This window comes from Suillus subaureus (assembly GCF_016647635.1).
Source record: "Suillus subaureus strain MN1 chromosome Unknown BJ212scaffold_1, whole genome shotgun sequence".
NCBI lineage: Eukaryota > Fungi > Basidiomycota > Agaricomycetes > Boletales > Suillaceae > Suillus > Suillus subaureus.
In genome coordinates, this window is record NW_024538557.1 from 1135586 (window position 1) to 1160262 (window position 24677).

Below are 24677 nucleotides of genomic sequence, written 5' to 3' on the forward strand. Positions count from 1 at the left end.
TGATCCTAATGATAGTAACCCTGCTCAGACCAGTCTTGGTAGCAATCTGCTTGGTGTACAGATTAGAAGAGCTGAGGATAATAATAGGGGCTATTTCAGCTGTAGGAGAGAGTTGCAGCAGAGTGGGGCAAGATTGTTGATGAGGAATGCCTCAAATTGATAGATAATATGCATAGAAGAGTGGTGGAAGTAATTAGAGCAACAGAAGGAAGCACCAAGTACTAGAATTATAGAGATTGTGTTGGCCAAACTAAAAGTCAAAAAAGTGTCTCAATGAGTCACCAAATTAAATTAACCATATCTTCACTTGATGACATAATCTTCCCACACTATAGGAATCAAATGTGAAGCTTAGAAGCAGAGCTTTCCCACACCTCCCTATGGCTTAGTCATATTCTCATGCCCTGGCTCATAATACAGCAATTACATGAAAAGTCACAAACATTGAGACACTTTTTTGAGCCACTGTAAGTTAAGTGTTCATTTCAGTGGTTTTGCAGATGTGGATGGCTCAGTGTTATTAGGCTTGGTTATGACAATCCTCCAAACCAGCATTGAATTGTGTCCTACTAGTACCTCTCACCCAATCTTACCCTATGATGTATAAATGTAGTATATTAATTCAGAATTCTTTTCTTTTCTTTTCTTTCACTCTCCACACAAACGACACACCAGCATGAACCTCAAAGAATAGTGATCATATCTAAGGGTCTGTACAGACAGCAAAATAAAACAGAAAAAGAAAATTGTCAGTCATGTGACACTATCACATGACCACCTGGAAACCCTAGATTCTCACCAGTGCTGGCAGTGCAGTGACAACAACAATGTATCCTTACCAGCATGTTTTATTTGACCTCTGGCAGCATGAGGAGACATGCAGATGCTGCCTGGTTTTTATTGTAACATGCGTAGTGTCCCAATTAGTGTACATGTATCAACTTTTATTCTTATCTCCTTCCCCCCACATCCCATATCACACATCAGCACTGTCAGGCTATGCATGGGTCTGTGAACTCCTTACAGGCCACCCAGGCCACATCAAAAATAATCTTGGTGTCAGCCTAGAGGTGTTTGAAGCATTGGTGCAAGTTCTCAAGACCAATGGTTTTACACATTCTCACAATGGTGTATCTGTGGAGGAACAGCTCACTATATTCCTGTACACCTGCATTACAGGACTTTCAACTTGCCATCTTGGCAAACGATTCCAGCATTCACCTGATACAATTTCAAGGTAATTCTCCTATGATTCATTTTATTGTGATATCTGATGTTGTATCAGATACTTCAGGCACTTGCTTGTTTTTTTTCTGAAACTGAATTCTATGATACCCAAGTCAAGTTCCCCACTGGTGAAACACCCATCTCTTTGACCATATACAATGACCCGCACTACCACTTCTTTCACAACTGTATTGGCGCTGTTGATGGTACCCATATTCAAGTATTCTCAGCAGACAAAGATCACAATACCATGCATAACTGGAAAGGCTACCTGTCACAAAACTGTCTCTTCATCTGCGACTTCAACTTCTTATTCATCTATTCACTTTGTGGGTGGGACAGATCAGTTGTGGATGCATCACTTTGGCACAATGCATGCCAAAATGACCTATGGATCCCAGGAGGGCTGTATCTGCTTGCAGATGCAGGCTTCAGGTCCTGTGATGCTCTGTTGGTCCCATACTGGGGTGTACACTATCACCTGAAGGAATGGTGGCAAGCAGATGTCTCATGAGTTTTCATTCTCTCTCTCTGTGATTTCTTTCTAATTAGGTACCTATGTAGCCCTCAAACTCCCAAAGAACTCTTCAACCATCGCCATGCTTGTCTATGCAATATTGTTGAACATATTTTTGGGGTCATGAAGTGCCAGTGGCACATTCTACAATTGCCCCCAGAGTATAGAATGGAAGTCCAAGCATGTATACCTGCAGTGCTTTGCGCATTACATAACTTTATTTGTAGATATGACCCAGCTGTATTTGATATCAATGACGATTTGGAGGTCTTTGGAGGTGATGGAGGTGATGTTGGAGAGTTGGCTGAAGGCCCTGCTGATAGAGCAGAACAGCAAAGAGCAGAGCAACATCAGGAGGAAATCACTGCTGAAATGTGGGAGGATTATTGCGCAGAACATGTACATTGTGGTCTACCTGTACCTGGTCAACAATAGTTTACTGTAGAGCTACGACACTAGGTTCATCACATGCAGCATGTGATTATGTCATACTCAGTGTCACTGGTTCAAATGTCCATGTGACCTGTGACCACACCCAAATAGATTCACCTGCAGATGCTTCACCACTTGCAACCATATGACATGCCACTGCTTTGTGATTGTGACAACTTGCTTCAGGATTTGCCTCACATAGTGCTGGTGGTGGTAACAAGTGGACTTGGAGACTCTGTGGCCTTAAAGCCTGCCAGGTGAGTCTATGATCCATTTTCAAGTGCCTGTCATTCTGACATGCTGCTTCGTGATTGCAGCAACTTGCTTCAGGATTTGCCTCACATAGCACTAAATTGTAACAAGTGGACTTGGAGACTCCATGGTCTTAAAGCCTGCCAGGTGAGTCCAGTACTAATGCTATTGGAGTCAAATCCCCGTTCAATGATGCTGGCGAGCATGATCTTGATGCCAGTGACATGCCAATGGATGCACTTCTTGACTATATGGCTTCCAGGGGTGAACAGGTCCATTCTGACTGCCATATCAATGCAGATGGTGGACTTTCATGTGCAAACCACTCCAAAGTCTATGATGTGGGTGACATTGCTGCTGAAGATGTGGAAGGTGGCTCAAACAGTGTTCCGAAGGTTGATTATGGGCATGGAAAGCATAGACACATCACAAATTCGATGTATAATGATTTTTGGTCCCATTAGTGCACAACCTATGTTTTTCCTATGTTTTTTTCTGAATATCACAAATTAGCTTCGTCCTGCCAAAATTCATGTGACAGTCACACCAAATAGATTCAATTCATCAAGGGCTGTGACCTGTGACAAACCTAGTGTCATAGCTCTACAGTACTTTGTGCTCAATGAATGAATCAAATGAATCAATATTTGGGAGTGCAACAAGGGAGGACATGCAAGTGTACTACAAACTATCTAATTATTCGAGGGAGTATAGACACTACTTGGATGTGGCACAGAGCTCCTTGAGCCTCCTCAATATCCACATGGACCTAAGTTGAGTGTCACTCAGAGCAACATATGCGACTGCACTGGCCTCATTTTCAGCACACGAGAAGTGATCAACCATGTCTAGAATGTCCTCTGCTGACAACCCTGGGTCATGATGAACGATGTCAATGGCTTGTGCCAAATGAGAGGTAGTGTTGGGGTTTGGTGAGTGGTGTGGAAATGGGGGCATGTGTGAGCTTTCAGTGAATATCTTGCTCAAGTCTCCTACAATGTCGACAAGCTTTGACATCACAGCACTCCCCTCCTGTTGGGCCTGCACATTAGCAGATGGAGTGCATGGCTTCTCCTGAGAAGTTTCACTGGCACTATGGCCAAGAGTGCTATGTTTGCACTTATTGCTGCTATGGCTGGCACTGGTCATCACAGAGGGGTTGGTAGAGGTGATGAATGAGTAGGGAGAGGTGGGAGTAGGAACCAGCAAGCTGTTGGAAGGAGAACCAGCAGTTAATAGTATATTGTCTGCAGAGGTAGATAGAGAGGAAAGATCAAGTGCATTCCCAGTTTCAGGAAGCATGGCGCAACTGGATGAAGGAATGGGTGGAGGAAGCATAGAAGAGCTGGAGGCAGGCACCTTCTTTCTGCGAAGAACGAATGCTCCTTTGGCTTTGTTCTTCCCCTTCTTATTGCACATCATTTCATCAATGGCAGCAAAGTGAATGAAGCCTTTGTTGGCAAAGGGCTTTGCTGCAGGGCGGCTCTTGAAAAAAAATATCAGGACTGATCACAAGTAGACCACAGCATACTCACCCTCACAAGTTCATTCCATACACTCTGGTTCTCAGGTGACACCCCTACTCCATCTGCATCACTCCATGTAAGACCGGAAGTGCTCTTGATGAACTGAACTTGGAGAAATGTGCCCTTAAGGTTCCCCCATTTGCTCTTGCAGGACCCAGGTAGTTTGTTGGAGTGCATCTTGGACCCAGAGGGAGCAGGGACTGAATTTACATACTCAGACGCACTCTTCCACACATGCTTGGGGAAGTTCAAGCTGTCACCAGAGGTAGAAAGCTCAGCAGTGAGATGATCAAGTAAAGCAGTCTCTTCAAATTCTTGCCAATGGTTAGAGACATTGGCATTGGAGGTTTGTGTGGTCTCTGGGGTGTCTACAGAGCCTTGGGAGCAGAGGGACTGTCCAGATCCTGCAGATCCTATGTCAGATTCCATTGTGTTAATTGATAAGTGCTATGTACACTTTGATATATCTAATATGTACCCAGGATTTCCCAGGTGGTCATGTGATAGTGTCACATGACCAATGTTTTTCTTTTTTCTTTTTCTTTTTCTGTTTTATTTCACTGTCCGTACAGACCCTAAATGTAAACATGATAAAATGTTTCAATCAGTACATTCAGGGATTTGTAAATGTTGATCTCTAGCGCAAAACTTTCTTGCTCATTAAGCAACAACTTTATAGTCACTTGGGTAAATCAAAGTCTGCTTGACAAGCAGTTTCAAGTTTTAGATTGTCCTAAGGTAAGGCTCGTACAAAACCAACCAACATCATGTGACAAAGTATACAAAGCATGACAAAACTACAGAAAAGACAAAGGCTCAAGAGATTCACGAAAAAGAAAAAAAACAGACTCCTGTGGATCATTGAGAAAGCTGTTTGGCACAGTTCACAGGAGTTATAATTGTAAAGTAGGTGCAGTGGAAGTTTTTGATGTTGTACATGTGTGTAGCATACTTCAGGCCAAACATAGAACACTGCCGTGACGCCGTCCGCCGGCTGCCAATTAGCATAGTCACATTAGGTCACAGTAGGTCACGGTTGGTCGGTTTTGTACGAGCCCTACCTTACATAGAACGTAACTCTCAGCATTAGGACAAAACTTGTAATTTTTTATTGCAAAAATACCTCAACCTAATGTAATAGACTAAGTGCTTGGTATTCAGAGATACAAGCAGCGGTCGTAGTTTCCGCCTTGGTTTGCACCCCACCATTCCGGGAAAAGATGTGATGTTCCAGTAGCCCCTTGAACCGTAAAGGTTAGAATGAATACCATAACTTGCGTTCCACCATCGAGGGCTATAGTATAGCATGATGTTGGCGGTTTTGAAATAAAAAGGCCACAGACCTTACCTGCACCGACCAAATAGTTGTATTTCACGAACCAACGCGGGTACCTAGTACGAAGCCACCACTGACACAAGAACGAAATCATGAAATACGTCAGAGCTGAAGAGTTTATTCCAGCACAAAGACATCCGATGTATGCACTGTACATATAATGAACTTAGAATAATGATTAGTGATGAGTTGAGAGCATACCAAATGATAGGGGTATAATAGTAATCCATGCGTAGTCTCGGCCAGTAACGGTGAATAATCCAGAAAGGAAGAGGCGCAACAAGGCCAATGAGATAGGACAGGGGGACCCATTGGTACCTTTTACCAGATGAAAAGAGCTCGTGAGCAAGGCCACCCCACGCAATTGCTTGCGAGTTGTATGATTGAGGTTGTTGGCCAGACCAGATGTTTGTTCCTTGTACAGATAGCAGAATTTCGCGTTGACTGTCGATGATAGAATTCATTAATACTAAAAGAAGTCAAGTGTGGCGAATGGATAAGCAAGACCGCTCTCTAACCATAGTTAAGAACAGCGCCGAACAAGGTGCCAATGATCTGGGCCATGAAGGCAGCGCGGGGAGGCAGTTTGGCATCTAGGTATCCGCCAGTTAGAGGTACCTTTCCTGACAAATAATGTGGACATACATTGAGCGATCTTCAGATCACGTAGTAGCAGCAAAGCTTGAGACACAGTATTCTGGACGAGAACGCGAATCAAACCCAAATCAAAGCGACCATAAGGATACAGACATAGCTGTAAAGGACCTGTCGACAACAACATCAGCAGTGGTCAAAAATTAGAAAGTATGTCAATACGAACAAAGAACATGTTCGCCATGGGCCTTCCGTTGTGCAGGTAGCCAGCAATCATCTGGACCAGGGTTTCTTCGCCGAAAGATCAGCTCAGAACAGCTATAGAGCATAAACAATACGTACGAATAGAAAGATTAATGCCGGTAATGGCGTACAACGCGCCGAAGAACAAGATAGACACGGCGGCCAAGAGGACCGCGATGACGAAGCCCCACCTCAAAAGACATGGTAAAATATTTCGTCAGATGGAGAATGAGATATTGCTCACCAAGGAAGCGTGGAATCTGTCTTGTGGATGACGACCAATCCAACAGTGAAAGAGAGAACAAGCGTCAAGAGGTACCAACTATTCGGAGCATCTGGATACTGTATGGCGATGTGTCACCAGTGAGGTCTCCATCTGATGTCAGAAGGGCTAACCTTCAGCATCTCCCGGTAGTGTGGGTCGAGATCCTCAGTGTTGGCGGGGACTTCCCTCTTTCCACTGTGTTTCCAGAACTTCCAATCGAAATTAGCACGCCAACTCCTCAGAGAGTCCATGTTCATCCAAGTCCAGGCTGCGCGAAGGTCATCTTTATTCCACAAGAGGAGGTGAGTGAATGTCGCGGCCAGCGCCTGTGTTGGAACTATGAGCAAAGCACTTTACATCAGCAGTAATTCATGGCATACGAGGTTCATTGACAACAGGTTAATAATCCAGGTACCAGCGTAGAATGGCAGTCCCTGTTCTGCCACTAAAGTGGGATCTACCTCATAATTGGAGTTCATAATCAAAGTCTGGTTGTAGATAGTCCCGTTTCCATAAAAGAGGAGCTGCGCCAACTGATCGGCGCATTATTAGCCTGGACATTAGAAAGCGCAATGAGGATATCACGTACAAATGGCAAGTTCCGAGATTCCCAAATGTTATTGTAGAATATGGCGACGAAAACAACCCTTCAACTGCCTCAGTAATATGATCCACCGTGATCTAATTCACATACATGCAAATTATGTAACCAATGAAGCTGGAGAGCTAGGGCAGACGTTAGAATTGTCGTACGGACTAGTGTGCCAACTAACCTGAGCTTTCAGTGGGACAACCATCGGGTTTATAACACCTGAGATGTACTAAACAAATCGAGTTCAACCCAAGTGTCAACCAAATTGAGATAGCAAACGTTACCTGCCAGTCGAAGCATATTGACAATAGACCGAGGCCCTCGTTTCCATTGGAACCACCAAACACGCGAGATACAGCAGCATTGTTAGGAGCAGCGAGGCAGAATATTGAGAGACCGGTGAGCAGCGGGAATATCCATTCAGGAAAAATCTCCCATATAAAGATTCTGAGTTCGAGACAATTAGAAATTGAAGATTATGATTTATCGATGAATTTTAAACACACGCAGAAAAGACGAAATAGAAGACCTTAAGCCTTTTGCGTGCTTCGATGCCATCGCGATAGAGAGCGTCGAACATGGAGAGTAAGGGGAGAATACCGGGGTACAACATCTTCGATGGATAGAGGAGGATCCCTGGTCAGTGTCGTAAGTTAGGACCCAAGTATAGCTACTGTTTAACATAGAGGTACCTCGCATCAGACCGCCGATCCCATAGCTGTGGTTTGCGGTATCAGCGATGGGTGCAGTAGGGAGTGCGCCAGCACAACGCACCCGAGCAGTTGAGAAGAGAACAACAAAAATATTGATGAGACGGCGTCAGGCGTGATGTTATAATACAAACTAACGAGTCGTGAATCACCACCGACAGAGGAATCGGATTGCGAGCCCACCGTTGGACAGCGAGAACTTCCGTAGCCAACGCAGAATTCGCAGCTGCACTGCACATGATGATGATGAACACGTTCTCCTTCTTATTAAAGGGCCCCTGATATTCATAAATACGCACAAACATTGGGGTCAGGGGCTACATGGAAGACGCACCGGATTCAAGTATCGGAGCAATCCGTGGCGGGGGATGAATGTCTCCATCGCAAGGCCAATCACGTAGGATATGATGGCGAGGAACATCAAAGATACACTGATGGTTTGCTGGAGTGTCAACCCGAATGAGGTGTCTGAGGGAATGTTTGAACAGGAATCTCTCACAGGTTTGAAGTAATAAATTTGAGCTAGGAAGCAGCGCAAGTGAGTAAGAACCTTGACTGAATGATCTCGACTGCATTACCCAGGGAGCCACCGAAGGCGGAAAGGCCAAGGCCGATGAAGAAAGCCCGAAAGGTCCAGGGGTTCAGGCTAGGATCGTCGTCCACGGAAATGACGTGAGTTGCAATTTCTCGCTCGTTCTGGAGGACAACGTTTTCGCCTGTGTCATCTTCTCCGGTGGAGGTCTCGATGTCCCCCTTGACGCAGTAAGATTTCTCCTCCTTCACGTCGAAGGATTTCTTGTTGGTGGCACTAGAAACCTTTTCCATGATAGCCATGGTTAGAGAGAGTACGATGTCCTAAAGCAGACCAAGGCAAAGTATCTGATATTTATCTGATATGTAAGCATGCATCAATGTCAACACAACCTAGCAAGGAACGGGCCAGTGGGCCGAGAAAGAACCGAGCGAAAGAGAGATAAGTCCTATTCTTGAGAGGTAGTAGCAACGCACCGGGTACTATGACAACTGCACCTCGAACTCGAATTAACACGGAAATGTGACCCACAAAGGACAAGGTCCGATATCCAATTGTTGGTCAATTACACATCTCATGGAAGATAAGGGGCTCGATGAAGAGCTCCACAGGTGCCAGCGAATGTTCCAGACAAACTTTAGTCTTGCGGTCAGGAGGCCAAAGCTAACTGGACTACGCGCAGAGTAGATTCAGTGAGCTGGCTCAGAGAGTCCAAAGTCACCAACCAGGGGTACACGTCAAAAGTTCGTCTTTTGACCTGATTGAAATTCGCTGCTTTTCAATCAGTCGAACCACAGCTGATTCGTTGCTTCAATTACATTACCAGGAAGACAAAAAGGCCATTACCTTGGATTTCAAATGGACCGATAGACCAAGGCAGCCAGACCTCATGGCACTGTCACACCGCTCAATTGTGGTGCACATCGCTTGGGCACCTCAAACCTCGTGCAGAATTCCTGCCGTAGTCTACAAAAAAAACGAAGTCTATTGCTCCTTACAAACACGATCCTTTTGACGAGAGGGACAAAAGCGCAAGAGGAAGGTTCGCTCAGTCCAAGTCTGAGGGACATGATAGATGAGTTTTGTGTCGAGGATCGGAGTATTGGCCACCAGATATCCGATCAGTCAAAGAGCTAGCTAAGATCTCCATAAACCCGCCTGTGACTTGTACTTGGTTGAACTGAACTGCCGGACCTTCGACTGTCCCGATCTTGCCCGATAAGAGGTTTCCATGTGTATTTGATATTCCGTGATGACAACGCTTGCGCAGCGATCAACTTGGCGTGGTCCTATTGGAACTCAACGGAGTTGAGGAGTGCTTGAGATCCGGCGATCTCCTGAACGAAAGACTTCTCAGACTCTGCTCTTGTTCGCCGTTCAAGTCACACATTCACATTGTCTATTACGTTGAAACCTGGCAACCAGATGGCTTGTCAGGACAGTGGACCGTGCGTACCTGAATAGAAGCTTTGGGTTTGCCGCTTCACCAGGCAAAACATGGAATTGAGAGTACCAGAAGGTCCCGTCCATCCGGAAAACTGAATGAAATGTAACACGCCAGTACTTACAACATAATTCAACCAAGATCTCCTGAGTCCTCTACATCACCCCATGGAGTGTGATGCATCTGCCTGTAGGGCTACGCACATGGAGGACCTACTTGTTGGCTACTGCACAAAGTCGACGGTAAGTAGTGCGACGCAGCATGACAGAGAAGAGCTGATAAAGTACCACCATCCTGCAAGCTTGCTCAAGCTGTAGAGCTGCATGATCAGGGCTACTTCATTGCACCATGGAATCCAGACATCAACATGATGTTCCATAACCCGCCACCTCTCTTGATTCATCGATTGGACTAGAGCAGGATGGTTACTGCGGTCAAGATCATGTGCATGAAGAGCTTGTCGATGAAAGTGGATGATTGGCTGACTAATGCCAACGACGTAACGTTCGCCAAAAGCGGGTCAGCGCTTCAGCAACCGCGTTGTGCTAACCTTTCGTCCGTTCACTTGGACCTGTCAATTCAACTACTCTAAAGTCCATCAAAGGCATACTTTTTTTCGATGTCCAGTGACGGAAATTTGCTTATTCAGGTCGGTTCATATAATACAAACCTCCAAGGCGGAGCTGGCGTGCCTCAGGATCTTGTCGATTGGCTCGTTCCAACACTCCAAGTAGCCTCTTTCCTCTCCAAGGAGCCTCGCGCACCAGATATTTTTGCGATTGGCTTCCAGGAACTTCTGCCCCTTCACCTTGGACGTATGTCGTCATGTTCGTCCACCATTATTCTGACATGACACATCCACCAAGTGGCTGGATTGTCCAAGGCTGTGATCGACGATAGGGACGCGCATATTCGTAGTCAGATTGAGAAGCATACTCCCGGTGAGGGGTCTTACACGCTCGTTGCGAAGGCTGTGAACGTTGGTGTCGCGCTTCTCGTGTATGCACGAGATAGTGGTGTCGCGCGCCGAGTTTGTGATGTGCAAACTCAATGGACCGGGACAGGCCCAGCTTATATGGGTAACAAAGGTGCTGTTGGCATACGTTTCCGCGTCTCAGACAGAGGGAGCAAAGCTGGAGAAGTTTTCACGTATGTTTCATGTTCATAATGGCTTGTGTCCCGAACAAACGCTTTCCAGGTTTGTGTGTGCTCACCTCACCGCACATGAGCCCAAGCTCGCTCGACGGGTCGCAGATTACCATCACATTGTTAGCACTCTTCTATTCCCTCCACTACCGTCATCTCCTTCCGCTTCCCCTACTACCATGTATTCAACGTCACACCTATTCTTCCTCGGCGACCTCAACTTCCGTATAACAATACCCCTGTCGCATCCACATGTGCAAACATCCCAACCCTATAATGTTCTTGCGATGTTGAAGGACGACGTATCTCGTGAACAGTTGAAGGAATTTGACCAACTTTTGAACCAGCGGAGGAAAGGGACGGCTTTCATCGGTTTGCGTGAGGGTTCATTCTGGACGTTCAAATGCACATATAAATACAAGCTTGGAGAGGTCGACCGGTACAGGTGTGTCATTTTTTATGATAATTTTCTCTCACTTACCCAGCCTTGACAGCACTAAACGGACCCCATCTTGGACTGATAGGATAATGTATGCGACTCATACTGATTCCCCTGACACGCCTGAGAAATCTAATATTACCAACATCTTGTACACATCAATACCGTCATACATCACGTCAGACCATGTAAGTTCTCATCACCATTTCACTTCGCATCTAATAGGTGAGCAGAAACCTGTCGTCTGCCTACTACTGCTTCCACCACCGGCCGCTACATCGTCCCCTGAAACATGCGCACCTCCCATGCTCCGATTGCCCTCGTCGTACATGCCTACACCTGATCCTCGTGCTACGCTGAAACGGTACACTGGTCGTACGCTTGATCGTATCATTGGGTCCATGTGGTGGCTTCTCACAGTGGTTGGAGCCGGCTCAGCCATTGTTGGGATTTTCAACTTCTTTCTGGGGATCGCCGCATGGAGATGGTGGAAAGTGCCAGGCGTATCTGTCACCGAGAGCCAAGGTTGATATAAATTATGAATGTTCAAGGTATACATGTAATGGCATTATGGTCTATCTATCTACGAATAACCGCCGGGATGACGACATGCTGTGTTGCTGCGTTCTGTCTCTTTTCACCGCGCCATGCTATGTTGTTCATGCTGCTCACTACTATGGTGACCTCCGCTTCATTTCAGGGCGTTGTTGGTCTTTAAAACGGAAGCAGGTATCAGATTGAAAAAAATAATTTTCTGGTACTGCTTCTGCCGAAGACGGAATCTATCTATTGGACGTGCGGACAACTACTGGACCACAAACTTTGACGACACCATTCACTCCTTCTCCTCGAAGGCGCCGAAACCCGTCTTGATCGTGCATTCTTTTCCCCTCTCAACGTCTATGCCGATGGATTTCCAACAACAAAATTATAGACTAACTACCGGGCGATTTTTGCAAGTATCGCAACTGATATTAATCGCATATTAATTCACTGACGAAGCCATGTAGAATCTTATTTTAGTTCAGACAACCTGGGCAGACTCCATTGAACACACCAGAACGTACGCTCGACTACTTGGCAATATTAACCTATCTGACCTCTCGAGAGAAATGGTATGGGTCAGAAACGCGCGCGCGCACGTCGTCGCGCTACATTGTCGCTTCCTCAAAGTCCAACCTCTCAATACATTTGAAAGCCACTGCATCCTGCACTCCATACAAACCGTTCGTTACGGACAATCAATCGAAGACAGCTTCTTGCTCCTCTGCGACCCACATATGCAACTACATTTAACGGATGCTTAAGGTTTGACGCTAGCGCAAACTGTGTTTGACCTCCGCACTAACCTGAATCACTTCGCTCACGGTTGCTTGTGCACAGCGTTGTCAAGAGTGAGAACGCGAAGAGACACTGTATATCACAGAGACGGACGCTAATATAGTATTTCCTGAGTTGTTACTGTAAACACAATATATTGTCGTAGAGCCGACCGAAGGGGAGTCCTTGTATTAGGTATAATTATCTATGTTGACTTCTGAGTGTCACATCCTCTCGGCTCTTCATCATCATCAATGAGAACAAGAGTATCCTCCCGAGTTATCTCAACACGGGTCACTGGAACTGTACCTTCAACATCATCCTCGCTCGTAGGTGGGTGCACTAGTGCTAGCAAGACGAGAGAAATTATCATCAGCACCACGGTCAAAACAAAAATTGCACCAGGGAAGGTCGCGACGGTCTTGTAATACACAAAGCCAAACATTGCGGGACCCAGGATCTGAGAACTGTATCGAATGCGTTAGAGCTCGAGTTGGCCAAAATTGACTCTCCTACCCGAGAGCTTGTACAACACTAATGGCGCCAAAAAGCCTTCCAGCTTCACCCTTTCCTCCTCTTCTGTTGTAAACATCGAGCGCGAATGCTTGGACAGCAGGCGAGTACCCGGCGCCTAGTGATTGCAAGATAGATCCGGAGGCGAAGACGAGACCATTGGAAGCAAATATCATTATCACGAACGCAAGAATGTCAAGAACGACAGAGATTCGAGCGAGATTGAGATCAAATTTCGAGGAATGAGAGGGTGGTTTTGCGTTGTTCTGCCTACTTGGATGGGTCTGTGACGACAAGTTCTGAAGTGGCTCATCTGGGGCAGTAGGGAGCTGCACGGGCGTCGGCTTCAGAAGCTTGATGATAACTAGGGAATTGAATTCGTATTGAACAAAAGTGCGAATTATTGGTACAAACCAGGCAAGATGACAGCCAAGAACAGTGCACGAACAGCTCCAGTGAAGGCCACGTAGTAGCTAATCTAGAAGGTTGTCAGATCTAGTGACGACATCCTTGCGTTCTCTTACCGTTTCCGATGACCACTTAAAATTTCCTACAGCATACTGTAATACGTACGTCACCAGACCCTACGGGAAAATTAGGTGTAAGTATTAGAGATACCATGAACATATAATGGCGGCACACCATCAGGGACATGGTGAATCCATAGCTAGCAGCGATGAAGCATAAACTCCAATCTCTCTTGGAGCGTTTGAGTGGATTTCCGTCAACACTAATAGGCTCAGGCAGGAGAACCGCTAGAGGGCTGAAGAACCTCATGGCACCCTTTAAGAGGGATGCAACCCTCAGAGTGCCATCATTCCGCCTTTCAAGTGACGCCTGTCGTCTTTTCTGGGCGCCAAATGCTCTCGCTTTTGTCTGGGATTCGGGGATGATCAGAAACATGGAAGCAGCGTGCAGCGCGTGGACAGTTGCAGCTAAATAGAACGTGGAAAGTGTCGAGCCCGTCGCCCGAATCAAGATGCCTCCAATGACAGGACCGAGGGCTACACCAAAAAACATGGTGCCCAATGCTAGAGAAAACATACCAGATCTATCGATGATTATTTATTTGAGCAGAACATAGGTGAATTTGCAACCCTACCGCTCAGAACGATGGGTACTGTCGGCGAGATAGGCATGGGAAGCCGCAATCCCAGTGGTCATCCCTTAAAGTACGTTAGACACTGACTTATCTCGAATGACATGCTCTGACTTACCACCAACCATACCGTCCAATGCAAACCCGAGTATCAAGAACCAGTATCCGCCCGGGAGCCTTTCCACAAAGAATGCAGTGACAATAAAAATTAAATCATTAGCAAGCAAACCGAGCATCGAGATGCCCATGACTGATGTTCGACCAAAACGGTCTGCGAGCTGGAGAGCGGGAGGTCACGGGAACATCAAAAAAAAACATGAATGTAGTGACTCACCGAACCCCACCAAGCGGTTGAGAGGCAGCTCAAAATACCCATAGTAGTGTTCAGAACTACCTCAGTATAAGTAACTCTCTGTTGTATAAAGAATGATAATGAAACCAACCTGCAGACAATTGCGCGACGGCAGCTTGCACGACTGGGTCGGACGCGCATTGGTCGCGGTTGGGGATGTGTGACTGTTGGTGGCCTGTATCTGCGGGGACGTATAGAGACACAGGCTGAGGAGACACAACTGGGGCACTGGGGTCATATAGAGTCGATCCGTCATGTAGGGTCCTCGCCGCGTTCATGGATAACATTGAATGTAGCTGAGCTAGACTCTGTAGCGTGTCGTTCGGATCATACTGTAACTCATTCCCGGGCGCATGAACACGACATGCGAGAACAGTATACATCTCCACCCGAGGACCAATGACTGCAGAGAAGCCTATCGATGCCAGAGGCGTGGCAAATACCAACCTGCTTTCATGGTCAATATTATCTCCGACACAGAAGACTCGCTCGCTGACCAGTAGGGGGACGGTCTTTTCCACCACGGCAGTACCTTCCATGCTGTAACTTCTTCGTCGTGTTCTTCGTCTTCTCGGTCAAGCTGGAACGACCTATCCTGGTCCACGAGCGTGCGTTCTGACTGTTGATGTGGGTGCACTAGGTCGTGCAGAATGTGTTCATCGACTGGAACACTAGGCAAGATTAACTCATCGGATTGGGGAATATATCCATCCCTCGAGGAAACCACAGACGTGTTTCTGGATGATCTTCGAGACATGGTGGCCGTTAAGGGCTGGGCGGCTGCGGACGGAATGAGGCTGTCATTCTTTATTTTAATATGCACCGCGAGGTGCTCTGCCCGAAATCACGTTGGCAAGCACATGTATATACTAGGCTAGCCGGACATCCAATTGTCATTTACCGATAAGTCGGGTTTCAGATTGTCGCTTACCTTATCTTATCCATCGTCATACATGGCGGTAAGCCCGTACACGCATCTGCCTCTTCTCGTTATAACTTTGTTTCTAGTCGACAGCAAGGACAGTGGATATCAACGAGGATGTCACGAAGGCCCTCAGAAAATTTCGGTTTCAGCGTAGGAGCCAGGGACACGCAGCAATCATCATCAAGATCAATAAGGCTGCTCTCAAGATGGTCGTAGACGAGGAGTATGACGATATTTCGATCGCAGACCTTGTCGAGGGTACGATCATCCTGGAACTATCTTTCGTCTCTTCATTTACATACTTCAGAGCTACCCCAAAATTCTCCCAGATATGTCGTGTTGTCATATGAACTCAAACACCGCGATGGAAGGACATCATTCCCACTCGTGTTTATCAACTGGGCTCCATCATCATCCGAGACAACCATGATGACCTTGCATGCAAGCGCCCTCCTTGACTTTCAAAGAGTCGTGAGTACTGCGCCAAAGCCTCAATTCTATCAAGATTTCACTCAATGACGCTCACAATGCTCCAGGCAGAAGCAAACAAGACTATCGAAGTTCGAGATGCGGAGGAAGGGCTCACTAAGGAAATCGTTGACGAGAAACTTCTAACTTAACCTGTCAGATTTATATCCGCGCCCGCAGTACAACAGGTCGGGCATACCGTGGACGTCACGCTTTTGCATATCATAATGTCTACAGTAGTTTCGGAACGTTCATCGACTCGATCTTGTTAGCTCAACAATAGAACCCCATTCTCATTCTAACGACCATGGGCTCTTGAATCCTACTAGATGGGTGAGTGAGCTAGCTTCAAGTTATATTTGATCTGCACGTGGACATTGCCGGAAGCCTTTGGAGTCTGGGAAGTTCTCTGTTCATCTACTCGGATCTCCTCCCCCACCCAACTTACAATGAGTGCAGATCAGTTACTTCTTAAGTCAAAGATCGGTATTCCAACCAACATGGAATCCAGACCTGGGACAGTGAGCTGGAACTTCATGTTGAGCAGGTTTGCGATCACACTGAATCACTCTTGCTTTGGATCATCTGACTCATACACATACCTCCACCATAGAAAAAATAGACCAATATATTCACAACAGCAATGGTGCAAAAATTAGAATAGGGAGCGCTTGAGAAACAGGTGAACTATACATGGTCTATTCCCTCGGAATGAATGGGCTACTCCGTTTTGAGGGAGCTTCGATAACGGGAGGAAGGGATTGAACCATATCCTTAGTACCAGCGGGGAAAGGTAGATCATCCACACCCTTGGGAAGGACGCTCTCGTAAAGACCTTTAGCTTGGTTTGCATTTGCGGGGCAAAGCATTTTCTTCTTCGCATCGCGAACAAGGACGTGTGCATCATCAACTCCTGGCACTGCGCCCTTGACAAAAATCAGGTCGAGGGTCGTGTCGACACGGACTACGGGAAGATTCTGGACAGTGGTTCGTTCGCCTCCCAGTCGGCCTGCCATCTTCTTACCCGGCCAGACTCTACCCGGGTCCTATAAGTCAGACTCAGCAGGGATGTTGCTCAGTTTAATAGACACGAACTTGGTGCTGTCCGGTCGCACCGGCTGAACGATGTGATACAGAAACACCATGGCTTGCACGTAGACCCTTGAAATTCCACCGCTTCATAGTGCCTTGAAATCCCTTCCCAATACTGGATTGCCTGAGTCAAACATGCAAAGATGATACGGAGAACTCACGAATTGGCAATCACGTCCACAAATTGCCCAGGTACAAAGTGAATGGCAGAAAGTGTTGTTCCTGAGTAACTTTCCTGTCACGGAAGATTGGAAAACGTGCTCTCGAGGAACTCACCGACAGGGACGTGTGCATCGGGGGTAATAGGGAACTCCTTCACGATATACTTCGGCTTAACATGAGCCTTCCGAAAATGACCCCTCATCTGATGCGTCGTTGTCCTCTTTGGACGGTCGGATGCACCAAGTTGGACTGCATGATACTCGGTGCGGTCTGGACGCACATGTACAATATTCTTGGTCACTTGGCAGTTCTCCAGCTACGACATATGAGAACAAGAGAAATGCACGTGCGAACCCGCTCACCTGCAGCACCGTGACCGGAACGCGCGCACCGTGGTCATCCCATACAGCGGTCATTCCACGTTTACGCGCAATGAGACCAGTGCGGATCGAATTCGGTGTCCATTTGGCAGACGTCACAGAAGAACTGGGGTTTACGGTTCGCGCCCATGCAATGCGGGTCGTACTAAAGTGTCGACGTTGTGAAGTGAGTTGCCATGGCCTGGGCGCGAGTGCCCAATGTCTAAGCATGGTCGAAAACAACCTTGACCCTGCGGCTTTACTGAAAGAAAATGTTGTCGGAGGCCGGAGCTTTATTTCCACACTCATAATTGAAGCCATGGCATTCAGTTAGTAACTTGAAACTATTTACAACTTATGCTAATTGGTTTGCATTCTTTGAACCTTTTCTTGTGTCTGCGCAGATGGAATGGAACATTGGCCTGCGGATGAACGACATAAATCATTGCCTGTGAAGAAGCAGGCCCGGGGAAGGGGAAACAAAAGGCTCCAGGTTTACGACACTCAGTATTGGAATCGTCCTTTCCTCGATTATGGCTCTTTTGGTAGAGCGACCCTCGTGTCATCCGATGGACGGTTAGCTTGGACCACTGTTGTCGATACATCAAATGGTAAGTTTGAACTTTGTGCATGAGTCAGGATGATCTTAGTTGACAATTCATTCAGCTCGAAGAGTGACACCAGTTGAAGTAGGGCGTTGTATCTTTCCTGCCACTCGACCTGTGAATCCGACGCTAAGTCGTCTTGCGCAGTGGAGGCGAATTGAGGAAGGAGTATGGATTTCATCCATGTTCTTAGCGTTATCTTGACATTGTGCATTCCCTAATAGCTCAACTTCGTTAGAACATGTTTCCCGGACGCTGATTTCCCTGCGGAGCTCATCAAGGCGGAATTCCAGTCCGACGAACGACAAAAGCGAGAGTTGCAAGCCTACGATCCTTTGAGAGGCAATCTCATTAGCATTGTACCATCTTCCAGCACCCCTCAAACATCACTGATTCTCTTTCCGGTGGGAGAAGCCAGCAACGAATTGAGTAGGCTGTCGTGCCAAATCTCGCCCTTATTTGTTAATCTCAGTTTCAATGCCAGATATTTCATTTGTATCCGCTACTAATTTCGACTCGACTTTCCACGCGCCTGGGCACGCTGCGTCCAAGTTCGAGACACCCATTCTCCAGATCTCAACTCCAAATGCATCAAATTCACCTCTGAAGCGTGGTACCAATCTTGTTTTGGTTAGAACACTCTCCGCAACATCCCTATTGAGCATCGAATTGGCGGATGAAGGCACCGACTTCAAGGCCACAAGGGAGGTGGACATATTATCTGATGACGCAGGAGGCAGGAGCGTAGTAGATGCTGCATTTTCACCCCGTGACTCGGATATCATTGCTGTGAACACCTCTGGAGCACTTTACAACTGCAGTATATATCGAGGAGCAAAAGCTGTGTTTGTAACTTTTTTTCGTTCAATTTCACTGAACTAACACCTTCATCAGACGGCGCATAGGGCTTAACCAAGTTCGTTTTGAGAACACACATGGGGACCAATTTTGGAGGCTTCGCCCATCTGACCAAGGCTACTTTCTTGCGTCAAGTAGCTGCATTCAACATCTTGATTTCAGGGTACGAATTCCAGTAGGACATCTCGATTTCTCGACTAACTCAGAGATAGTCGAGCCAGCCTACTGTCGATCTGTTTTCCACTGATCAATTAGGCTCTGTTGTGACATCTTTTGACTGGTTAGAGCGAGAACATCTCCTCACCGTTTCGACAACCTCGGAGCTCCTATGGTTGGATAATCGGTACCCCAAGAAGATGCTTCTGAGCTTTAAGCACAACCGAGCGCATGATAGGTCGCTTAATGTTAGAGTTGTACAGTTTGATAGTGGTACGGAACCAGCAAAATATTGGTCCTCTCTAGTCGCTTACTTTCCATTGTAGGCCCTCTAACTTTCCTAAGTTCGCTTAAAAACGGACTCATCACCATTTATGACGTGTCTCGAGGAAATGACAATCTGATCCACTGTCACTCCATTCCAACATCTTTACCTCACGACGAAGATATGGGTGCGTCTGGGTCGGAAAGTACATTTTTTGTCCAGCCCGATAGGACCACCTTTTCACTCTTGCGGCTCTCTGGACAAGGCAGTCTCCACTGCCAAGACTTTGCTGTATGTCGCAATGGCATGGACGTACTTCCAAGACAGACTAGTGGTACTAGCCACGAATGGTCCGCCGATGTGCAGAAACTAGCTCAAAGAGCAAGGGAGCTTCAACCTCAGTACGGGCCACTGAGTGCAAGGCATTTCTCAGAGTTAAACTTACGAACTGCGTATCAGAGTGAGCATTTGTGATTCGGTTTGGTCGAGCTTGTCCTGATACTGATATTGGTTGCAGAAATCTTCGTTATGGGAGGTGTTACGGAACAAGCTGCTTCTGAGGGCGAACTTGCCATGATGATAGACAAGTTGTCTCAGTTTTGGGAAACGACAAATAACCCTGACAAGGCAATGTTAACCTTGTGAGGCATGTTCAAATATTTGTCGTCCTTAGACGCTGATCCGTTATATTATCAGGTATGATGTCTGCCTTAGCGCTGACGAAGAGCCAGGCGAGGCTTCACGAACGAATTTTTTTGCTGGCAGGATCATCAACTCAAATCATGGGTACAAAATGTTTGTACGCAACGAGCTACTGTTCAGAAAATTACGAGTGGTGCAGCATGGTCTTGCGATTTTAAGCTGTTTCTCTACCGTATGGGGCTTGGTCGTGTGGACCACTGGCAGGAGATGCATAATGCCCTGGAGGCCTTCAGTTTGTCTTACTCGAACGATGTCACTGGGTCATTCGCACAACAAGAGGAAGAGTCACGAGAACAGCTCATCCTCGATTTGACCCTTTCCAGTATGGTATTTTCAGCTCAACCAGTTTCCATGCCCGCTGCTCCGATCCAGGTTGACGATGTGGAGAGTATGTCTCTTGCCGCAAAATCTCTGACACTTGACGACGAACTTCCCGAGATTCAGTTTGGCTACCTGCGTCCATATTCCAAGCTTTGTATCAACCATTACCCTAATGCTTCCAGGGACAAGGATGCCGTTGCGGAGCCTGCACAGGATGCGGATTTCTCCAGTCCGCTGGGTGTACGATTGTTGTTGAGGGAGTGGGGGGTTGGAACAGAGGTTGAGTCCTATACGTATCATGATCCATACAACACAGAAGGAAACGATCCTATTGGTCCTTCCCGAGAACGGACACTCCCCACCGCACCGGTTGCTACGCAAACGACGACTACAACATCACAGCGCCCTCCGCTGATTGTTGCAGGTTTCGAGCCCCGTCCACCTCCCATCCATGTTGCCCAGAATCACTGGGGAAGGTCCGGCACCCAGCCTCAAGGTGTCACTTTTCAAACCACAAATACTCAACATGAGGATTATCCTGAACCTTCTCAACCCTCCCAAGAGTTGATGACGAGTACCCAAGTGTTACCTGGACCATATGGCGGTCGAAATGCCCCGAATAAGAAGCTCGTGAAGAAGAGGCTGGGTGGGTTCTGATAAATATGTATCAGCAGTATACACCCTCGAGATTGGTACAATACACAATTGGTAGCATTTCCATTGGTTTCTCGGATCATGGTGGACAATGGTGTTATGTGTAGACGCGTCGTGAATACGAAATTTAAATATAGGCACATAAACCTGTCAGCCAAATATGGGTAATTTTCATGACGCGTGACACCTCCGATACTCTTCAAGCATATATCGAATTGCCCTTGAATATCCCTATCTCCTCTCCAGCTCTTCTTTCTGGCTCCAACTGAGATCACGCCCGGCCTTTCTCGAAACAGACTGGCAGAGGCACGAAACTGGACTTTTCGTCTGGTCCAGCGAGAAGAGTTATGGACGGAACAAGGTACGCCCGCAATCTGGACTTCTCGCAAGGTCATAGTTCTTGAAAAGTCTCTAGCCCGCCAATAAATCCCTGGTTCAACAGGGATAGTTTCAACGACGTTCTGAAGCGTATGTATGATGAAAATCACACATTAATTTTGCAATAACTCCTCTGCTAGGAAATAAGCCGGTGGTTTGCGCTCTCTCAGCTAGCTACATTTCAACCTTTGTTGGATATCCAGTGCGTTTGCCCTTTCTGCATCGAAAAAACTTGCGAATTTGGCTGTTTTCTAGTTGGATTCTTTGAAGTCGAGACTACAGACCACCAAGACAAGGATGCCAGTACTCAAGCTTGCTGGTATCGTCTATCGGGAAGAAGGAGTAACCGGCTTCTATAGAGGTCTCTGGATACCACTTGTCACGATTTCGTTTGTCCGTGAGTTATCGCACGCTGTCTGTTCTTTATAAGCCTAACGACGATCCAGGCGCTGCTTCATTCACAATATACAGTGGGACAAAAGAATACTGTCGTAAAAACAACTATTTTACAGGTGATAGAGCTTCTGATGCTGCTCTCGCGGGCGGTCTCAGTGGTGCCTTGTCTGGATCATTGATTTCATTTACTAGTGCACGTGCGTGCTCTTTAACTGTGTATTTCAAACATCTGACATGTGAAACTAGCTTTCGAACTTGTCAAGGTATTTTACTTGGCCAATTTGTTTGGGAAGGTAATCTTCCAAGTCTGTTGACAGGTTCGAAGGCAATTGGAATACAGCATAGCCGCAACTAAAGGCGTACAAATGGTTAAACCCCCAAATACTATCGACGCTGTCCGAGAAATCTTTCGAACTCACGGGCTGTCCGGGCTCTGGATAGGGTTCCGTCTCCACTTTGGCGAGTAATGTACTTTGCTATTCATTACTCTGATTGACCTGTCCCATAGTGCGAGATACAGCTGGCACTGCTTTATACTTTTTCGAATATGATGCTATGCGACATCTATTAGGCCGCCAGCGCTCAGGAGAGCAGGGACCAACGCCGGCATGGTTACCGATACCCACATCCTTGATTCCCTTCGTCTGTGGTTCGCTAGCCGGCGTGTCTTCATGGGCATTGATATATCCCCTTGATGTGTTAGTCCACATCTCTTTCCTTTCCATAAAACTCATCTTCTTTCCACCTTTTATCAGAGTAAAGACCAAAGTCCAGCAACGTGCTTTAGCTGGCACTCCTCCGAAAGGAGTATGGGAAACCCTCCGTCGCCTCGTGCGCGGTACGGCAGACCAATACAGACATGTTACTATGGCTCAAAATTCATTAGGTCCGGATCCTAAGGATCCAAAGCCAGTCCTTGCTGGCATAGCACGCATATATCGCGGTCTTGGCGTCAGTGCAGTGCGGAGTATCACGACGCACGGGCTCCTCTGGACGTTCTTCGATATCACGTCGCATTATATCGATCATCTACCCTGACTTTCAAAGCGTTATTAACGGGATCCCACCTAGTCCCATCTCACTTAGAGACAAGGCATGTACTATAGCATCTGGTTTAGGATTGCCTCGTCTATTCACTATAATCCATATCATCCGAAATACTTATATGTTACCTAAAGTTGCATGGCAGACTCTTTGTGCGATATAAACCTCAAGGTTATACTTATCAGATAACTTTTGTCACCATACTCACTCTGGCCTGGAAATGGGGAATGTACCAGAACAGATAATCTCCTTCCAAACGAATCGCCGGGGTAGCTCAGCTGGGAGAGCAACAGACTGAAGTAAAGAAAAGACGATGTCTTCTGGAGGTCCCGTGTTCAATCCACGGTCCTGGCATTTCTTTTTAGTCAAGGTTATAAGATTTATGACGTCTTCAAAACGCGATGTATACACAGTATGAACGTGACGATATCAAGCGATGGTGTACTTTCCGTAGTCTTTCTCTGGGTCGTATATCTATGCCTGGATTAACAGGATGTGGACACAGGAGGGATGCCTTGCTTACCTCCCATCGAGAGGCTGGAAAGATGTGCTTAAATCGTTGGTACCAGCTCCTCTCCACCACTTTACCAGCGTGTGACTCATCTTTCTCCTTGGTCGCGTCAGCAAGCAAGCGAATATCATCATGAACGTCAAAATTAAACAATGGTCCGCTCTTTCCACGAGCTTTGTTGATGATGAAGTCATAGAATGTGTGATGCTGTCGAATTACATTGAAATGAATAATCAACAGGGAAACTCAAATTCAAACTCACGTGAGGTATTATGAGATCCTCCTTGATGTACATCAAGTTGTCAACGCTAACGCCTCGCAATTCAGGGAACTGCTGCCGGCACTTCTCCAAGAAGGCGCTAATGGTATCACCTTTCTTACACTAAAGCATCCCGCGAATAAACGATTGAGCGCCAGATCAATATGAGAACATACCACGACCGACTTCCTGTGACCACTCCCATCCCAATAAGAATAGGTAATCTCGATTTCTTCTTGTTTAAGTTCCTCTTGTCTGCGAATCCATTCTTGGCGCAACCTTTCGCGCTCTTTCCTCTCCGCTTCCTCTCGTTCGCGGTCCGGGAGGAATGATGTATCAACATTAGGATTCTTACGGAACTTGGCGCGCTTGGACGCTTGTTCACCGTTCTCGACCTCAGGAGTTTGACGTGACGAGGTGTCTCCTTCAACGTCGCCTTCATCATCCATGGCAAATGATAAGGTAGCTTTTGTCTTCTTGCGTTTCTTTACCCTTTTCGTTTCGTCCCTAAACAAATCCTCCACGGAATATAAGCCATCTTTCCACAGTCGACACGACACAAGAGAGAATGGCAGTGGATACTGAAAATAACATACTTGAGTTCGTTGGTACGAGCAGCCTCACGAGCCTTTGCCTCCTCCAGTTCTTTCCTTCTCTGCTGAAAGTCCTCCAGCCTCACTAGACCGATAGTCTGGTTCTTGAGGGTCTCCTCCATGGAGTCATTTTGCCCGACAAACTTGTTGGCTGAGGGACGGGATTTTTCCGTTTCGTTGATGAGAGTCTGTTTTTGGCGTTCATACTCTTCGCGATTCTGAGCTCGCTGCTTGATGAAAGCATCCTCGCGACGTCCTTCGGCGTTGTTAGTAGCCATGAAGGTTTTGGTTGCGTGAAGCTTACGGTGTGAAGCGCGAAGTTGAGTCGCGGAGTATGAAATTACTTTTCAAGCTTCAAGCGTTGAAGTTCGGTATTCCCTTCTAATTGTT

General features: G+C 46.7%; 9 protein-coding genes and 1 non-coding gene across 10 annotated transcripts; 5 read left to right on the forward strand and 5 right to left on the reverse strand.

Moving 5' to 3' along the window:
- The first annotated feature begins 2247 nt into the window (after nucleotides 1–2247).
- BJ212DRAFT_1310549 (uncharacterized protein) lies at nucleotides 2248–2976 on the forward strand. The gene is made up of 2 exons (XM_041333985.1): nucleotides 2248–2433; nucleotides 2578–2976. The coding sequence occupies exons 1-2, from the start codon at nucleotides 2300–2302 to the stop codon at nucleotides 2939–2941; spliced, it is 498 nt and encodes a 165-aa protein (XP_041199994.1). The 5' UTR covers nucleotides 2248–2299; the 3' UTR covers nucleotides 2942–2976.
- An 868-nt stretch (nucleotides 2977–3844) lies between these two features.
- BJ212DRAFT_1215256 (uncharacterized protein) lies at nucleotides 3845–4224 on the reverse strand (the record flags this gene model as incomplete). The annotated part of the gene is made up of 2 exons (XM_041329295.1): nucleotides 3845–3913; nucleotides 3964–4224. Coding segments are annotated over 2 exons (330 nt in total), but the record flags the coding sequence as incomplete, so codon positions are not given.
- An 887-nt stretch (nucleotides 4225–5111) lies between these two features.
- BJ212DRAFT_1256959 (OPT oligopeptide transporter protein-domain-containing protein) lies at nucleotides 5112–8528 on the reverse strand (the record flags this gene model as incomplete). The annotated part of the gene is made up of 22 exons (XM_041329824.1): nucleotides 5112–5248; nucleotides 5303–5439; nucleotides 5492–5759; nucleotides 5809–5883; nucleotides 5936–5987; nucleotides 6041–6055; nucleotides 6111–6175; nucleotides 6227–6318; nucleotides 6372–6469; nucleotides 6524–6718; nucleotides 6773–6925; nucleotides 6982–7039; nucleotides 7087–7118; nucleotides 7166–7213; nucleotides 7269–7431; nucleotides 7491–7620; nucleotides 7677–7702; nucleotides 7759–7827; nucleotides 7878–7972; nucleotides 8029–8136; nucleotides 8194–8216; nucleotides 8273–8528. The coding sequence occupies 22 exons, from the start codon at nucleotides 8526–8528 to the stop codon at nucleotides 5112–5114; spliced, it is 2295 nt and encodes a 764-aa protein (XP_041199996.1).
- Nucleotides 8529–10289: 1761 nt separating this feature from the next.
- On the forward strand, nucleotides 10290–11785 carry BJ212DRAFT_1443295 (inositol polyphosphate phosphatase; the record flags this gene model as incomplete). Its single annotated transcript, XM_041337804.1, has 5 exons — nucleotides 10290–10485; nucleotides 10537–10819; nucleotides 10869–11261; nucleotides 11311–11443; nucleotides 11489–11785. The coding sequence occupies 5 exons, from the start codon at nucleotides 10290–10292 to the stop codon at nucleotides 11783–11785; spliced, it is 1302 nt and encodes a 433-aa protein (XP_041199997.1).
- A 995-nt stretch (nucleotides 11786–12780) lies between these two features.
- Nucleotides 12781–15296, reverse strand: BJ212DRAFT_1257757 (major facilitator superfamily domain-containing protein; the record flags this gene model as incomplete). The annotated part of the gene is made up of 10 exons (XM_041329888.1): nucleotides 12781–13042; nucleotides 13092–13452; nucleotides 13503–13566; nucleotides 13613–13672; nucleotides 13731–14139; nucleotides 14191–14254; nucleotides 14306–14465; nucleotides 14522–14577; nucleotides 14631–14986; nucleotides 15037–15296. 10 exons carry the CDS (start codon nucleotides 15294–15296, stop codon nucleotides 12781–12783), a joined length of 2052 nt encoding a protein of 683 aa, XP_041199998.1.
- A 196-nt stretch (nucleotides 15297–15492) lies between these two features.
- Nucleotides 15493–16084, forward strand: BJ212DRAFT_1474332 (uncharacterized protein; the record flags this gene model as incomplete). The annotated part of the gene is made up of 4 exons (XM_041339073.1): nucleotides 15493–15498; nucleotides 15548–15722; nucleotides 15772–15935; nucleotides 16001–16084. 4 exons carry the CDS (start codon nucleotides 15493–15495, stop codon nucleotides 16082–16084), a joined length of 429 nt encoding a protein of 142 aa, XP_041199999.1.
- Nucleotides 16085–16453: 369 nt separating this feature from the next.
- On the reverse strand, nucleotides 16454–17830 carry BJ212DRAFT_1310582 (mitochondrial 50S ribosomal protein L3). Its single transcript, XM_041333986.1, has 6 exons — nucleotides 17549–17830; nucleotides 17301–17502; nucleotides 17186–17246; nucleotides 17028–17139; nucleotides 16535–16978; nucleotides 16454–16492 (listed from the first exon to the last, which is right to left on the reverse strand). The coding sequence occupies exons 1-5, from the start codon at nucleotides 17774–17776 to the stop codon at nucleotides 16631–16633; spliced, it is 951 nt and encodes a 316-aa protein (XP_041200000.1). The 5' UTR covers nucleotides 17777–17830; the 3' UTR covers nucleotides 16454–16492; nucleotides 16535–16630.
- A 124-nt stretch (nucleotides 17831–17954) lies between these two features.
- Nucleotides 17955–22918, forward strand: BJ212DRAFT_1443298 (uncharacterized protein; the record flags this gene model as incomplete). The annotated part of the gene is made up of 23 exons (XM_041337805.1): nucleotides 17955–18156; nucleotides 18212–18318; nucleotides 18375–18579; nucleotides 18635–18995; nucleotides 19045–19171; nucleotides 19221–19437; nucleotides 19491–19889; nucleotides 19947–20070; nucleotides 20126–20228; nucleotides 20252–20876; nucleotides 20929–20948; nucleotides 20984–21098; nucleotides 21165–21220; nucleotides 21403–21467; nucleotides 21522–21574; nucleotides 21625–21686; nucleotides 21740–21881; nucleotides 21931–22077; nucleotides 22127–22143; nucleotides 22198–22339; nucleotides 22389–22578; nucleotides 22636–22718; nucleotides 22767–22918. 23 exons carry the CDS (start codon nucleotides 17955–17957, stop codon nucleotides 22916–22918), a joined length of 3714 nt encoding a protein of 1237 aa, XP_041200001.1.
- Nucleotides 22919–23187: 269 nt separating this feature from the next.
- BJ212DRAFT_t8 lies at nucleotides 23188–23278 on the forward strand. The gene has a single exon. It is a non-coding gene; the product is annotated as a tRNA-Phe (tRNA).
- BJ212DRAFT_1310598 (XAP5, circadian clock regulator-domain-containing protein) lies at nucleotides 23212–24613 on the reverse strand. The gene is made up of 5 exons (XM_041333987.1): nucleotides 24291–24613; nucleotides 23871–24201; nucleotides 23698–23817; nucleotides 23448–23642; nucleotides 23212–23398 (listed from the first exon to the last, which is right to left on the reverse strand). Exons 1-5 carry the CDS (start codon nucleotides 24563–24565, stop codon nucleotides 23354–23356), a joined length of 966 nt encoding a protein of 321 aa, XP_041200002.1. The 5' UTR covers nucleotides 24566–24613; the 3' UTR covers nucleotides 23212–23353.
- Nucleotides 24614–24677: the final 64 nt, after the last annotated feature.

Bases quoted from the DNA above. Each gene is read 5' to 3' on its own strand.
- BJ212DRAFT_1310549 (XM_041333985.1), top strand. From the start codon at position 2,300: ATGCTTCACCACTTGCAACCATATGACATGCCACTGCTTTGTGATTGT. The intron at 2,434-2,577 runs GTGAGTCTATGA...AGCCTGCCAGGT, and splicing joins GTGGCCTTAAAGCCTGCCAG to GAGTCCAGTACTAATGCTAT.
- BJ212DRAFT_1310582 (XM_041333986.1), bottom strand. From the start codon at position 17,776: ATGCTTAGACATTGGGCACTCGCGCCCAGGCCATGGCAACTCACTTCA. The intron at 17,503-17,548 runs GTGAGCGGGTTC...CATATGTCGTAG, and splicing joins TTCCGGTCACGGTGCTGCAG to CTGGAGAACTGCCAAGTGAC. The intron at 17,140-17,185 runs GTGAGTTCTCCG...CAGGCAATCCAG, and splicing joins GTGGACGTGATTGCCAATTC to TATTGGGAAGGGATTTCAAG.
- BJ212DRAFT_1310598 (XM_041333987.1), bottom strand. From the start codon at position 24,565: ATGGCTACTAACAACGCCGAAGGACGTCGCGAGGATGCTTTCATCAAG. The intron at 24,202-24,290 runs GTATGTTATTTT...GGATTTGTTTAG, and splicing joins GCTCGTACCAACGAACTCAA to GGACGAAACGAAAAGGGTAA. The intron at 23,643-23,697 runs GTGAGTTTGAAT...GTAATTCGACAG, and splicing joins AGGATCTCATAATACCTCAC to CATCACACATTCTATGACTT.